The sequence below is a fragment of the Phyllopteryx taeniolatus genome, chromosome 1, assembly GCF_024500385.1.
Source record: "Phyllopteryx taeniolatus isolate TA_2022b chromosome 1, UOR_Ptae_1.2, whole genome shotgun sequence".
NCBI classification, from domain to species: Eukaryota; Metazoa; Chordata; class Actinopteri; order Syngnathiformes; family Syngnathidae; genus Phyllopteryx; species Phyllopteryx taeniolatus.
In genome coordinates, this window is record NC_084502.1 from 7,875,296 (window position 1) to 7,891,273 (window position 15,978).

Here is a 15,978-nt window from a genome sequence, read left to right on the forward strand (position 1 = left end):
ACAGAGTCAGGTGAAAGATGACAGGGACCCATGGAATGCTTATAGAGTGTTTTATGAGGTGTGCGTGTGTAAAACATTTGTATTATAGGTGTGCAGAAGCTGTAGATTATCGTATTAGCAGTCAGGACTTATTGCTCCAGAATCCAATATTATTTATACTACTGCGGTAGACATAGCTTTTTGTTATTATAATGTGTCGTTTCAAATTGAGGTATGAAAGAAATCATATCATGAAATTGTTTGCTTAGTTTGTACAAGCACTGTGCATTATTTTTGAACAGTAATGTTCGCCCCAATGCTAGTGCTAACACAACACGAGCACCAATATTGTGCAGACAACGAAAGGAAATAACACTGGCTATTCCCCTTATTACAAGCCAGCATACAGTCCAAGTAAACAAGTTCAAGCATGCTGGTCCACTACAGATTTATTTGAATTGTAAGACTAGTTAATAATAGAAATACAAATGGTTTCACAATCAAAGTTACAAAACTACACTTATGCAAATCAGATTTTTGGCAACTCTTACAAAGTTATTTTGTTCTTGGAATTTAGCAACCCAACGTAAAGAAGAGTGAACTTTACTTCCACTACTAGACTATTTTTAGAGATCCTGTATTGCGCAAGAGTCATTAAGCAACTGTGTGTGTGCGTACGTGTGTGAGTGAGTGTCTGTTTACTTCAGCGCCGACTTTTTCAGTAATAATCTTTTATTTGTCTTTTATCTTGGTAGACGGGTGACGACGCTTGAGAGAACCTTGTTTTAGTCACCCTGAACTTGTGCGATGGTTCATCGCAGGCATCTTTGCTTTTTGATCAACAGGTGGTCTCTGCGAAACAACCGCCTGCAAATTCTAAAATGTGTGCATGTAGCATTGCAAAACCAGCAGCAGTCAGCTGAAATAACCCACATTGGGTGTTTTATTTTACATTCTTATATGGGCTATTAGGAATGTGGCCAACCTAAATTTTATTTAAGCTCTATTACACACACAGTTTTCCCACGGTCAAGGTTCCAATTGCTGCTGGAATTCTTGAAAATCCTTGTTCTGTTTTTTTTTTCCTTTCTTACATACTTTAGCTGTGAGATGACAACCCTTCATGCAAGTAAAAGTATTTCACTAGGGTCGCGGGCGTGCTGGAGCCTATCCCAGCTGATCGCGGGCGATAGGCGGGGTAGACCCTGATCTGGTCGCCAGTCAATCGCATGGCACATCTAAACAAACAATAATTCACACACCTACGGGCAATTTAGAGTCTTCAGTTAACCTACCACGCATGTTTTTGGTATGTGAAATGGGAATACCCGGGTAAAACCTACTCAGGCATGGGGAGAACATGCAAACTCCACACACGCGAGGTTTTATTTGAAACCGGATCCTCAGAACTGTGAGGCAGACATGCTAACCAAACATGTCTAACAACAATAGTAAATAAATAAAGTAACACGATTTCTGGCGGCACAGTGAATGTGAGTCGACTGGTTGTTTGTGAGTCGACTGGTTGTTTGTTTCTATGTGCCCTGCGATTGGCTGGCGACCAGTTCAGGGTGTACACCCCCCCACACATATTGAAAATATTCGTCAGAAAAGAGGCTGGGAGCTGTTTGTTACCCCTTTCAGTTGAAATTTCCTGTTAAACTAAGCATAAAAAAGGAAGAATTACAGGTTGCAAATTTGAAACAACCACATCAGTTTATAAATGTCATTTAGCTTAATACTAGACAATGCAAAACGCCATAGACAGGCTAACAAAGAGCATCTACGTGGCGGGGTTATAACACTTAATGTAACACATTTGAACACAAAGACTGCAACAATACATGTAGACAGACAATATAGCAATACTCACAAACATATATTCTTTATCCTCCGCAAATTACTAATATCACTGCAGCTTACTGAGTTAGTTAGTGGTGAAACTCTTCTTTGTTTGTGTCTGTATGCTGAAAGATAGTTTTATATATGCATATTTTGAGTTACGGATGTGGTCATGGAATTAATTAAACTCGTAGATAAAGCACTGTACAAGCAATTGTACGAGACCAGCAACATTTGAACCAGTTGGAGCGTCAATTGTTTTTCAAGTGTTCAGGAAGGTAAGGTGTTGCCTTCAGAGTCGCTGGTAGTCATTAATATTGGATGCCATATCACCCGTCCACTACAGAGGGAGAGGGAACACTGATTTGAATGAAGGCTGGCGTCAGATAGGTTGTTTCTCAGGTAGGAAATTGAATGGATGGGGTCCAACTTGTGGATTCAGTGATAAAAGCTCAAGGGCACTGTGGCAGCGACATGACAACAGGGGCAGAGACAGGGGAGGAAATGTGTGTCTAAACACAGCTCTCAAACAGGAAGTAGCCCTGGTGCTCTCATTGTTGTGTTTTTATAGACTTGACTTCCTGCCCGGCTCCACCACCGCCCCCGTTACCATGGTTACCATGCATGTTGTTAATGGGGTGGATTGTAAAGATTATGGAGCGTGCATAGCCTGATCTGTGTTTACTGACACATGTATGACACATGAGATTATTATCAAATCAATATCCTGCTTCTCTGGACATTTACAATATAGTTTCATTGGTTTGATGGCCCAATCACTCTCTACACTGCAATTTTGAATGGCATTTGAAGGAGATACCGGTAAACAAGATACTGTCATTGTATTTTTGTGATGATGAAACAGTTTTTGAGCAAGAAGAAGGAACAGAAGGGGTTTTAAAAAAAAAAAAAAAAAAAAAGGATGTGGCAGTCTGTAAAAGATGACTAAAGGGGAGTGGAGTCTAATTTTAGAGCCATTTGTGAGTGCGACAGCAGTGCTGCTGGCTGTTTACTAGACAAACACTATGTGACTTTATTACAGGGTTCTCACGGATCCTTGGAATTCTGGAAAATCCATGGATTTTAATGACTGAAAGAGTAGTGGAACCTCACAAAAGTAATTTTTCCAAAATTGGGAAAACAACCGCAATCTTGGGGGAAAATATGCCTCTGAAATTGCGCAAAAATATTACTTCTTTCTGAACTGCATCTTGCCAAAGTCTAATAGTTTGCTTTTGACTTAAAACAATATTTTGTAGATGCAATATCCATATTAAATCTTTTAATTTTGTAAGAAAAAAAAAAAAAACCTTGAAAAACTGTCATGAAAAATGACAACTATAGAACAAAAAATTAACCCAATTTCCAAAGCGGCAATTGTACGTTTTTATGATTTGACTGCTCATTGCAATATGGTCGACAATATTGACTGAAATCAATATAAGCTGCTAATGTGATGAAAGCCTTCTGCACACCAAGCGAAACGACTGACCCTCGAGGGCACACCTACCGACGATCCCGAACTCATTGCAAAAAAAAAAAAAAAAAATCTATCTATATATATATATATATATATATATATACACCTATATTATTTAATTGAACTGGAAACAACATTATATGATTGTCAGGGAAAAAGCAGAAAACCCGACTACGAGACGACATGATGACCTATCAGCATGTGCACGCACGCCATAACTCCATCAACTCTTCCTCTGTTTGTTAGTTGAGTTGGCCATCATTTTGTGTTGTGAAACATCATGTGATATAACTTCCAATTGGCGGTAAACTAGTTGCCTAACCACACATCATGCCCGACGCGACTGAATAGCTCAGTTGGGTTGGATTGCGTCTGCTGATATAAAGGGAGTACCATAATTAATGCTTACAAGTGTGATGTGTGAAGTCTTTTCGTTGCGTGTCAGTCATTTGTCTTGTGGGCTTTATTAAGTTTTAATATTAGGCCTGGTTCACTCCACTTTTACAATGGGCGGTTGCTAAGAATGTGAAAAATATTGCCTGTGGTGTATAAATAATCACTCAATAGACAGTGGAGGGTTTTCACTTTGGTTAGATACAGTGCTGTGAAAAATTATAGGCCCCCTTCTCAAAATCTGATAATTATTAATATTAGACAAATATAACACAAGTGAACTTAAAATGCTCTTTTTAAATGATTTATTTTATTAAGGGAAAAAAAAAATAAAGCTATTAAGTTGCCTGGCCCTGTGTGAAAAATTAATGTGACCCCCCACCTTGTTAAATCATGAATTGTGGTTAATCACAATTTTGGGTTAATTTTCACTGATCACACCCAAGCCTGATTACCTCCAGACCTGTTCAATGAAGAAATCACTTAAACAGAACCTGTGCCGACAATATCAATTTGGACAAAAGATCCAAAAAATCGGCAAAAAAAAAAATGACTACGATCCAAAGAAATTCCAGAACAGTCGAGAAATAAAGTAATTGAGATCTATCAGTCTGGAAAAGCCATTTAAAGCTTTAGGATTCCAGCGTACTATAGGGAGAGCCATTATCCTCACGTGGAGAAAACATGGAACACTGGTGAACCTTCAGGTGTGGCTGGCCCACAAAGATTGTCACAAGAAAAACATGCACATTTTCGGGGGGGGGGGGGTTATCTCTGCTCCAGTAATGCGAAAAAGGATATTAATAAAAACATGCATACGTTCATGGTTTGTTGTTTTTCTGCACAAATTATCACACTTAAATGTGTGGTTCTTAACCAGCATCTGTTTGGTTTAGATGAAATCTGAATTGTTTCCTTCGTCACACAGCTGGAAATGGGCGCGCACACACAAATGCGTCTTATGAGATGGAAAGAATAAAAAGGTTGTTTTTGTGCTGCTTGCAAACATCCCTCGCACACATACACACACATGCATGCACGCACACAAAGACAGAGAAAGGGTCTTTGAAAGAGAGTGATTAGAATGGTCCGTGCAGTGTTAGGTTGTCCCATTCTGATGACCCACCCTTTCTCTGATGACATAATTCAAAATAAAACTTTCTCCTATTTACCCGTTTAATTTTTGCCACGTACTATTTTTGTGGGTCGTACACGAATAGACCAAATATATTTGAAAATGGTTTTAGCAAGCAATTTGTTATTTTTGCAAGTAATGTTTTCAATGTTTGCATATAACCTACTGCAAAATATTACTATTCTCTCTTTTTGTTGGGGTTTGTTGTTTTTGATTCCACACACAACTTCACACAGTTCTATTGTCTGCCTGGTCGGTTGTTGACTGTACGGTACAGAGTGGATGTCTGTCATGGGTGATATTGTGTCTTCTTCATCTCTTGTGTGTGTGTGTGTGTGTGTGTGTGTGTGTGTGTGTGTGTGTGTGGACATTGACAAAAATGGCAGACGTGCAACATATATCGTTTACCTATGGTTTGTCTTGTTGGTTTATCATTTTCGTTGTTTTAATTACTCAGTTGCACTGCGACTGCATCATTCTGGTTTTACCTGTTGAACCAGTCCTACTACACACCCCTAGTTTAGAACAAAATGAAATAGATTGGGATGCAACTGAGCCAAATTGCTGGGTAGTTGTAGTGTAACGAGTGCGCGTGCACCTGCGCGCACAATCGCTGGAAATTCTCAATTGTCGCTTTGTCATATTGTCTTTTCAATGAAGCTGGATGAAGACAACTTAAAACTTAAGTTGTCTTCATGTAAGACAACTTGACTTAAAAAGGTTTCAAACATTGTGTACTTCATTATTTGTTAAGGGTTAAAATATCGAATTTCCAGATGCACTATTTAAATTTGGCGGCATGGTGGACGACTGGTTAGCACGTCTGCCTCACAGTTCTGAGGACCAGGGTTCAAATCCCGGTTCAGGGTGTATCCCGCCTCTCGCCCAGAGATAGCTGGGATAGGCTCCGGCACGCCCACGACCCTAGTGAGGATAAGCGGTACGGAAAATGGATGGATGGATTATTTGAATACGCGCCTCATGAAGGGTTAATGACTATATTTCATTTAGCAGCTCTGCCCAAAAAAAACAACCACGTGTTTTCACCGAACACAAGTAGACAGGTGATTTGTATTTAAGAGTACCGTGCTGTAATGCATCATGAATGAATGTCGTCTAAGTGCTTTCACACCCAGCACATGCTTGGACATTATGACCATAAGTAACACCTTTTATTGCTATTTTATTTGATGTGTCGCAGCTGGGGCAAATTCAGACAGTTAAGAATTTCCCCCCTAAATCGGCAATACACATTTGGTGAAGTGATGGAAAATTTGCATCAGAAACATTTTCAATACAAATATTCAAAGTGAATCATGATGTACACAAATGTATTTGAACGTTTGTATGCATGTATTGAACAACATTTTTCAACAATTCACCCCTTCTCCAAACATGAAACCTGTTTTTTTTTTTTTATTTTTTTTTTTTAGCAAAGATTATTGCTCTACTATAACATACAGTAAATATGATTTTTGAAAACCCAGGGAGACAGAACCCATGTTGGTCTATATACCCTTTGGCCACTTTTTGATCCTAAATCCTGCCGTGTCATAGGCTTCTAGATGATGCTATTTTGGGCGCATAACATTTTTTTTTAACTTTATTTTTGAATATGTATAAAATAAAAAGTACAGTACTTAGAAAAGTGTAAAACAGTAACCTGTGGTAAAATACTCCAAAAACCAATCAAAACGCAGCTAAAAAAAATAAAGAAATTTAAATAATCAACACAAACCTAGGTAATAAGTTGCCTGCTTACATGTTAGATGCTTATATTCCTACCTTTTTATCTATATTTCATTAAAACGCCTTGGCCGAAGACTCCGCATCGGTTTTAGTGTTTATATATATATATATATATATTTTATGTTTTTTTTATCTTAAATTGTCACTTTGGTAAAATTCTTACATTTCTTAAGTTTAATTCTGATCTGTTTACTTATCACATTGTTTTGAGTTGCGGTTGTATTTAAAGTGCTTTATAAATAAAATTGAGTTGAGGGTATTTGTTTCTTTTTTTTTTTTTTTTTTGGGTGGGCGGGGGGCGCCACTTCCAGACAGTTGAAGGCTGTCAGAACCAAATATATCTTACAAAGTACTTCCATGCTGACACGACACAAAGAGATCAATTGACAGGATAACTATGCTATTTAAATGCAATCAACACAGACCTTCTGCGGCAGAATCAAAATATTTTCCTTCCCTGAGCACGATGCACAAGTGTAATGGACGGTAATCGAATATCATCCTTAAGCTGATATACAAACATTTTAGCTTCAAATGACTGGTAGAGAAAATGACGGGGGAGAAAATAAATGTGGTGGCAGAGGGTCACTGACTGAACAAGTATGCTGTTGTTTCTAGACTTAAAGTACTGTTTCCTACATGGGAAGTGTGTTATTATCAGTTATTTTACAAGCCAAAGGACATTGTGTATCTACTCACTGGGAAGCCTGGCTGCCAAGTGGTTAAAGAGACTATTTCTCCACTTGAAGGTCCAGTGCATGTATTGTGTGGTTTTGGTACATAGTAATTGCAGGAGCTTCGCTTACTGTAGAAGTAACAAGACCATAATGTACTTGTACTTAATGGTGTTATTCTCAAGCAGACTTAAAGGAGATGCACTATGCTATTTAGCTTTAAAACAGTTCCCAGGTGTCTTAATAACATGTCCTTGACATACGCCAAGGATCAAGAATGTCACTTTTTTTTTTTTTTTTTTTTTTTTGCTTTCCGGAGAATGATTGATACCATTGTCACTATGTTCATAGTTTTAAAAAAAAAAAAAAAAAATTATTCAAACCCTTATATAATCAACTGATAACCAAACCAGACTTGGCAAGATGGTCAACCTAAGTTGAGTTTTGGTTCTGATTGGTTCTGTCTCCAGAGGAAATACTCATAAGAATTTATAAAGCAGTCACACTCTCAAAAAACACAAAGTGGATGTCGCTTACATCACAGGATTTATCTGTTGTGCGTGTTTGCGTACGTGTGTAGGCATGTTTTTTTTCTCCCCCCTTGTGTAGACAAGAGGTTAACTGTTAGTAAATGTTAGACCAGTGTGTATTTATAACCACTGGGAGTCATGGAGAGATACTGGTATTCCCACGAACAAACTAACAGTCTTTGTTTTTTTTGTTTTCTTCCCTTTGTTGAAAGCATATTCTCCTCCTTCCCAATGATAAGGACCTTGTTTTTCGTGGTGATTAGCATAAACAGTATGTGTGTTTACTGAAGCATTTCTGTCATTCTAGCCATGGTTTGTGTACATTGGCACCTCCTCTTATGAGGGATTCATATGCAGCACTCACCATGTCACATTAACCCAAAGAGCTACTTTAGATTCTGTTCTACTCTACCATGGCAACCTTCTCAATGAGTGGCATTTATACTTCACACTCTGCAGGTTGACATTTGACTACCAACTACAGCACACATCGATGATGTCACACCAAATTGCTTCAGGGCATGTGTGTGTGTGTGTGTGTCTGTGCGCACACCCCCAGCATTTTCCCGAGCTGTTCCTTTCCGGGATCCTGTTTTCAGTGCCCGATGAGGCAATAGTTCCCATTGACTCAACTCTGCAATGCAAATATGCCCAACAGCATGCAAAGAACATGGAAATATGTGTGAGTGTCCGTCAGGGCCAGACAGGAATACACTGAAAAAAACGTTTAAAAATGACACCAATGAGACTTTGCACTCTACTTTAAATTCAGCAGAGACTTGAAATTACAGTACAACTTCTACGGTTGAGCACAATCTGTTGCAGAGTCTGTTCGTGTATGCTCTAAACTTGGCTCTTGCATCTAATTCCTGACTTTCTTATGTGGCAGACGTTTTGTATAATTCAAGTTGTGTGTTTCAGGAAATTTAGAATGAAGCTCGTCATTGTATGGTTTGTGCAGATGACTGTAGAAATTACTGTTTGTATAAATAACCTCTAGCTACTACTCAGAGTTATGATTATATGTAAAAATGACAGTGGTTTTATTATCATATTCTAAATCGTCACTTATTACCAAGTGTGATGGTGGCATTTTCTCAGTCAAGCCAAATTAAAGGCTTAAAGAGCTAACCTCATAAAATATGATAATGATATACAGTATGTTCTGTTTTCACCACCATCTGTTTGTTCAATGTTTTATTTGTGAGTGAATTGAATTAATTTACAGGAAACTTTGTGTCGCAGTGGGGGCCAAAATTGTGTAGCATGTCATTTATGTGATTACTGTTTCGGTCCACTTTATAAGATGGAGTAAATCAAGTCTAAATATACTATGAATTGTTATTCTCCTCTCCTCCATTAGAGATTCCTGTGTGTTGTGCGTCACCTCGTTTCTCATGGACCTCAGGGTGGGAGAGCGGGGGATGCGCCCTGGCTCCGACACGGCACTCCTCACACCCCTGCACCCGCCGTTGCTTCTCAGCCCATTCTCCTCGCAGACCCGCACCTCCTTCTCCCAACAGCAGCTTCAACAGCACATACGGGTACAAAGGATAAATACTTACTTTAATGCATACAACTTTTTTTTTTTTCTGAATTGATACCGCATTTCCTCAAATAGCGGCCCCCCTCTCTGATCGGCGCTGTGTGTCAATTAGTCCACATTTAAATTCCTTTGTCACGCTCCTACTGTGGCACGCTAACACATATCTGTGAATTAAAAGTATGGCGGCTTTTCACATTTTTGTGAATGAGTTAACTGCACCCTATTAGGGAGCATGATACAATGATATATATATATATATGTATCTTGTTATTCTAAAAATGTATTTGTAGTACGGGTTGAACCGATTAGTCGATGAGTCGACTTTACTACTCCGAAGCGACATTTAAACCATGAGGTCGACTATTCGCTAATTACTTGTTTTTAGCGTCTCGTCTTTCAATCGGCCAAGTAACAGTGGACTTTTGAGTCACCCGTCTGCTGCCATCGCCGGACTAATAATGCTCTGTAAAGCAGTCCTCATACGTCTGCGCTGGTCCGTGATAAGAAAAATCGGCTGGTCGTGGATGAGCACGGCGGTCAGCCTCGCTAGCAAGTCCGATCGTCGCTAGTCTTAAAGTGTTCATACCAATGGGACTGGTGGCGAGGAATGATGACAGCAGCATGAGGTGAAACTTCTTCTTCGTCCTCAAAATGTTCTGTATGTAATGCGCGGACAACAACTGTGTGGTAACAAGAACTTTATTCATATGACAACACACATCGGCATTACAACACTTGTTGCTTTACGACACTGCGTCCTAACACTCGTGGCACTACGGCATACGGCCGTACTATGCTACAAGCTTGTGGAAACATTTCACCAAAATTGAGACCAGTAGCATGTTCATTTGCAAAATATGCAAGTCCATCCTCAAATACAATCAAAGCACAAGTGAAATAGAAACGTCTTACAACACACGGTGCTATGAAACATCGGCCGGCTCACTGAAGAGAAAAACACGCGCAGGGCTCCCACCAATTACAACCGCTACATTCAGGGTAATTGTGAGTTGTACTTTTAATCATTTGTTTTTATTTGATTCTATGCCGGTCTGTCGAAATATGGTGATGCTCTAGTGCGCCGGAAAGATTGAAATGATCGATATCAATTCATCGATTTTGACTCGACTTTCACCATATTATAGTTGACTACAAAAACAATATTTTAGTTGTCAAACCCTAATTTGTACAGGCCGCCCAGATTCTGTAGTAGAATGAATAAATGCACTTGTGAGGAAATACGGTATTTGAATTTGATTGTATTTTGTATTGATTTTAATTTTAAAAACATTTGTTAATAGTTTCAAAAACACTAGAATTGTTTTTATTATTGTTGAAAAAAACTAACACAATTTGCCTGGTGTTTAGTTCAATATGGAGCAGCGGCGACGTGAACAGGAACACAATGAGAAGCAACAAGAATTGCAGCAGCTCAAAAACAAGGACAAGAGTCAACAAAGTGAGTGGTGTGTTCACTGGCAGACATGCACGCATGCCCGCGCACACACACGCACACTTTAAAATCTGAAAAAAATTCGAATTGTGTATTCTAATATTACATCATGGTTTTCCTCATTCCCAAAATAGTATGAAACGATAAAAGGCTTTAAGCGCTTGTCATGCCGAAAGATGGCATCGTTATCAGTTATCTTTTTATTGATCCATTTACAAAAGGCTGTTTGCTTTTAGTTAAACGTAACCTGACTGGCGGAGGTGCAACTGGTGGGGTTAAATATAGCTTTGAATATGGGCAAAAGCCATTGAGTCAATATTGACTTGAACACTTTCTCTCACCTCTTTGTACACACATGCACCAATACTTGGACAAACACACACAAAACAAGTGCTCTAACCATGCATCACACTTGAGTGCACCCTATTCACTAAATGTTGATGCAGAATTAGCAACTTAAATGTGAAGTATCCTCTACGAGGATTTGTTGCACAAACTACACAACGGTGATTTGATCATGAAGATGCCGTCTGTCTTTTTCTGAGTAATTTTCGACGGGTTGAATGGCTAGGTGCAGTGGCCAGTTCGCTGGTTAAACAGAAACTCCAGGAGGTCATCTTGAAGAAGCAGAAGCAGGCGGCACTAGAAAGAACAAGCGCCAACACTTTGACTCCTACGCCAGTGGCATACAGGTGATGCACGATGCATGCACAAGTTGGCAGTACAGTACCTGCGTATTACATGTATCTACATTCAAACTGGAATTCATACATTTCTTCGGATTGGCTGGAGTATTTCCAAGCATGTTCCCATAAGGCTTTGCAGGGTATAAGTATACATCTACCTACATTGAAACTTTTCTAATGGGAGCCGCGCTAGAAATGGAATCTCTGTTAGCGCTTCATTATCACGTACTTTTTTTCCAGAGAGTATGTTATGGGCTAAATTGTTAGAATGAGGTAAATTACATCAAAATCACAACTTCTCCTGGATCCAGTGGTTAAAAAAAAAAAAATAAAAAAATAAAAAATAATACATAGTTATTTTGTCAAAATGATGAGGCTTTTGTTTCAAGGTCAGATGTGTTCATTTGGACTTGTGCTATGTGCTCACAGAAAACTGGGCCCGGACCAGAGTATTTCCTCCCAACCTCTGGTCTCGTCTCCCTCGCTGCCTCCTTCTGAGGGTTCAGAAGGGACGCGTCTGCGCAGAGCAGGTAAAATACACGATAACTAGGAAATTATTGAAATGCTGTTGGTCTCTGTCCATCTGAAACAGGGGCAGCGTAGTGCAATAGCGGTTAGCACATCTGCCTCACAGTTGGTTTGAGGTTTAAATCTCGGCTCTGGCCTTCCCGTGTATAATTTGAATGTTCTGTCTGTGCTTGCATGTGTTTTTGCTGGAGTATTCTGTCTTCCTCCCGCACTCTAAAAACACGCATGTTAGATGAACTAAAGACTCTTATTTGTCCATGTGAGTGTGAATGGTTGTTAGTCTGAACAGTATGTGCCTTGCAATTGATTGGTGGTAGCAAAGAAGTCCAAAGTCACCTCAAGTAACTCCCATAAATGTATTCTTTAACAGCATCTGAGCCCAACCTAAAAGTGAAGCACAAGCTGAAGAAACATCTCAACACCCGCCAGAGCCCGCTCACCCGCAAAGAGAGCGCGCCACCCACCATTAGACACAGAGTACCTGATACACTGGGTAACAAGATCATCAATACGACACCAGAACAAACCTTTTCACTGTCATCATTCCAAATGAGTCGGACTCATTTTGCCCCCAAGCAGACTCCTCGCCCAGCAGTAGCAGCACTCCGGTCTCGGGCTGTAGTTCCCCCAATGACAGTCTTCCCAGTGAAAACGGGCTAGTGCCATCTGCAGGCGGCCTCTCACATGAGGTGAACAAACACACACGTGCACTACATACACGCGTTAAAGCGGCAGGTGTTAGAACATATTCATTTCCGTACTATTTATAAATCAAAATGAGAGCAAGGCGTGTTAATGATTTTATTATTCAGTTTCCTACTCAAACACTGTACTAAATTCCCTGTAAAGCTTTATTGTGCCACAATTTGAAAGTGGTTTATTAATTAAACCTTAAACTATATTAGTTTACTTTTAATTAGTGCATTGGTATAGAAAAGGCTAAAATGATTGAGCAGCCTGCAAACATAGTTTCAAAAGTGTTTGGGGTTACAACATATTATTTGATCTTTTCATTGTGTTTTTTTTTTCCAAGTAAACCAAAAACTATATCCGTTCACTTCCAAAGGCGCTGCTTTTTTGTTCAAAATTGTTCTAAAGTAGCTCTTCTCTTGATTTGATGACAAATATGGTAGGCTGGATGAACTGAGCCGATTTTTGATGTCATCTGAGAGTCCAGTTGGTCTTTTGGAAAATTAAACAGGTTTCAAACAAGCAGATGTATTATAAGAAGAGTAGTCTCTTGTGCAGTGTGGCCAGACACTGAGTAATGACATGTTTAATGCAGCGGCACACAAGCCTGCTGGAGTGCTGAGTGTGTCAGCTGTTTATACATAATTGATTTAATCACAGAAAAGTAAAAAAAAAAAAAACATAGCAACCAATGTCACACCTGCTGTGTTTGTGTGATTCATGAAATTTAATGTGGCTGATTAGGTTAATGTCCTTACATGGCTATCGAGCTACATTTTATGAAGGGTTTATTATAAAGTTCACAAATTGTTGTCAACATTAATGATTGTTGTAAGGATCTGGGTTAAATGTTTGCCTCTATATTCCAATGCATGTGTATTGTTTTTTTTTTTTTTTTAAATGCACCATATTTGGCATTTACTAGGCACAAAAGCTGCTGCTCAGAGATGGCACTCTGGCAAACTTCACCATCCAGAGTCCTTCCACTCTGCCTACCATCACGCTGGGACTACCGGCCAATGCCAGGGTAAGCGCTGCACTTAAACAAAAAAGCATTCGTGACATCTAGAGTGACATAAAAACAGACCATGAGGTACGTAGATAGATTCTTTATGAATCACGTTGGAGACATTCAGGCAGCTGGTAGTCAATGGACCAAAATACATATCACTATTTGGACAAAGCACCTCCTGAACTGCTCAGTCCATAAGCGTTTTGATTGAAAGAGCGATCCTTCCGTAATTATCCTTCAAAATGTTTATGTATTTATTTAGCACATCTGGTCTGTAAATCCATCCATCCATCCATCTATCTCCTTCCAGCTTTATCCTCACTAGGGTCGCAGGCGTGCTGGAGCCTATCCCGGCCATCTTCGGGGGAGAGGCGGGGTACACCCTGAATTGGTCGCCAGCCAATCGCAGTGCACATATAAACAAACAACCATTCGCACTCACATTCACACCTACGGGCAATTTAGAGTCTTCAATTAACCTACCATGCATGTTTTGGGGATGTGGGAGGAAACCGGACTGCCCGGAGAAAACCCACGCAAGCACGGGGAGAACATGCAAACTCCACACAGGCGAGGCCGGGATTTGAACCCCGGTCCTCAGACCTGTGAGGCAGACGTGCCAACCAGTCTCTCACCGTGCCGCCTGGTCTGTAAATGTATTTGAAACATATCTACACTCTGGCATTCTTAGTTTTAATTCCATCCATCCATCCATTTTATATCTCGCTTATCCTTAATTAGTGTTGCAGGTGTGCTGGCGTCTATCTCAGCCGACTCTGGACGAGAGTCAAGGTAAACAGACAAACAGTGTTGTACCTGACAGGGTGGGAGGATACCAGCGTACCCAAAGACAACCGATGCAAGCACGGCGAGAACATGCCAACTCCACACAGGGAGGCCGAAGCCAATGCATTCAATAGTAATAGTAAAGTCAAAGGCCATGATTAGATTTGTTGTTTTAGCAATTCTCTAATGACCATAAATAGTAATTTATCACACTTTTAATATAACGCAGTCTAAAAACATTCAAACAGAGAATTAGATTATGAAAGTGAAATGTGCCTCCTACTCCTGGACATGTAAATATGGCCTAAAAAGATGCACAGTTAAGGCAAAAACCAAGTTGCCCGCCATTTACATGTGCTGGAACCTGCTTCTCAAAATGGAATGGAACCCTCCCCCTGGAATGCATTTCTTCTACTACATACTTTTACGAAAGCACAGTGACTGCTATGGAAAAAAAGGTCTCAATCTATGGGCTATAAAATGACATAACACAACACATCTGTCTGTTGTGCAGGTTGAAGGTGAGCTGTCCCCGCTGAAGCTTGGTCGAGGGCCCCTGGTCGCAGCCGGGGCCCCGCAGGTATTTTTGCCCCTGAGCAGAGACGATCAAGCGGGTCAGCTCAGCTCACGCCTTCCTGTTATCATCCTGGAACCGTCAGGACTGGTACACGCGCCACTACTCACTGGTAAGTCCCACTTAAAATATATTACCAATATATGTCCGTCTAGCCATTCATTGCTAATAAGGATGAATATTGATTATTATTGCATTTGAAATGCCATGCTGTTATGCTGCACTCACAAGTGTCTACATTTTTAAGTACCGTATTTTCGGTTCCCATGTTCCTCTGCGTCACACAACAACATTTACAGATTTTGGAACTCGGTGCACACATAAGGCGCTGCCGCATTATAAGGCGCCCTGTCCATTTAGCAGAAAATTGAAGACTTTGAAGTGCACCTTATGGTCATGAAAATACGGTACACGTCAACTGAGTTAGGCTCCAGCTCCCTCCGACCACATCCAGATTAATTTGTATCTTTTGCTTCACTTGTGTTCTATGTGTTTGATAAATCTATGTTTCTCCTCTTGTAAATACATTGTGACACGAATTGCTGTCCGCCCGTCTGTCTCAAAGCAGTTCCTGGACTCGACTCGGTCCCACTACAGTTTTCCCCTCATTTGGACCAACTGTCTCCGGGGGGCGCTCAGGCCCACAAGCCCCTGAGCAGAACACGCTCAGAGCCCCTCCCGCAGAATCCGCGGACCCTTCACTCACACCTCCTGCAACAGCACCACAACACACAACTACTGGAGCGATTAAAACAGCAGACTCACCTTGGCAAGGTAGGCAGAATCGTTACGCTTTTTGGGAATGTCACCGTAATCAAGATTCATTTAAAATAGTGTAACCATAACAAACTAAATAGTGTAACCATCACAAACAAAACTGAACCAAACTGTATTTTCAAATTTTTTCAAATCTAAAAAGAT

The 15,978-nt window shown here is 40.1% G+C and overlaps 1 protein-coding gene across 7 annotated transcripts in view; it reads left to right on the forward strand.

The window, feature by feature from the left end:
* Positions 1–15,978, forward strand: part of hdac7a (histone deacetylase 7a) — a 58,863-nt gene that overhangs the window by 25,160 nt on the left and 17,725 nt on the right. For 3 of the 7 annotated variants that reach the window (XM_061768283.1, XM_061768290.1, XM_061768282.1), the window contains 9 exons: positions 9,146–9,326; positions 10,697–10,787; positions 11,353–11,473; positions 11,897–11,997; positions 12,366–12,488; positions 12,572–12,684; positions 13,611–13,712; positions 14,998–15,169; positions 15,623–15,831. In XM_061768283.1, coding sequence (XP_061624267.1) covers positions 9,180–9,326; positions 10,697–10,787; positions 11,353–11,473; positions 11,897–11,997; positions 12,366–12,488; positions 12,572–12,684; positions 13,611–13,712; positions 14,998–15,169; positions 15,623–15,831 — 1,179 coding nt within the window. In that variant the 5' untranslated portion in view covers positions 9,146–9,179. Of the gene's footprint in view, positions 1–8,414; positions 8,465–9,145; positions 9,327–10,696; positions 10,788–11,352; positions 11,474–11,896; positions 11,998–12,365; positions 12,489–12,571; positions 12,685–13,610; positions 13,713–14,997; positions 15,170–15,622; positions 15,832–15,978 lie in introns of those variants that run through there. The other 4 variants (XM_061768253.1, XM_061768270.1, XM_061768260.1 and 1 more) reach the window with 4 other exon arrangements.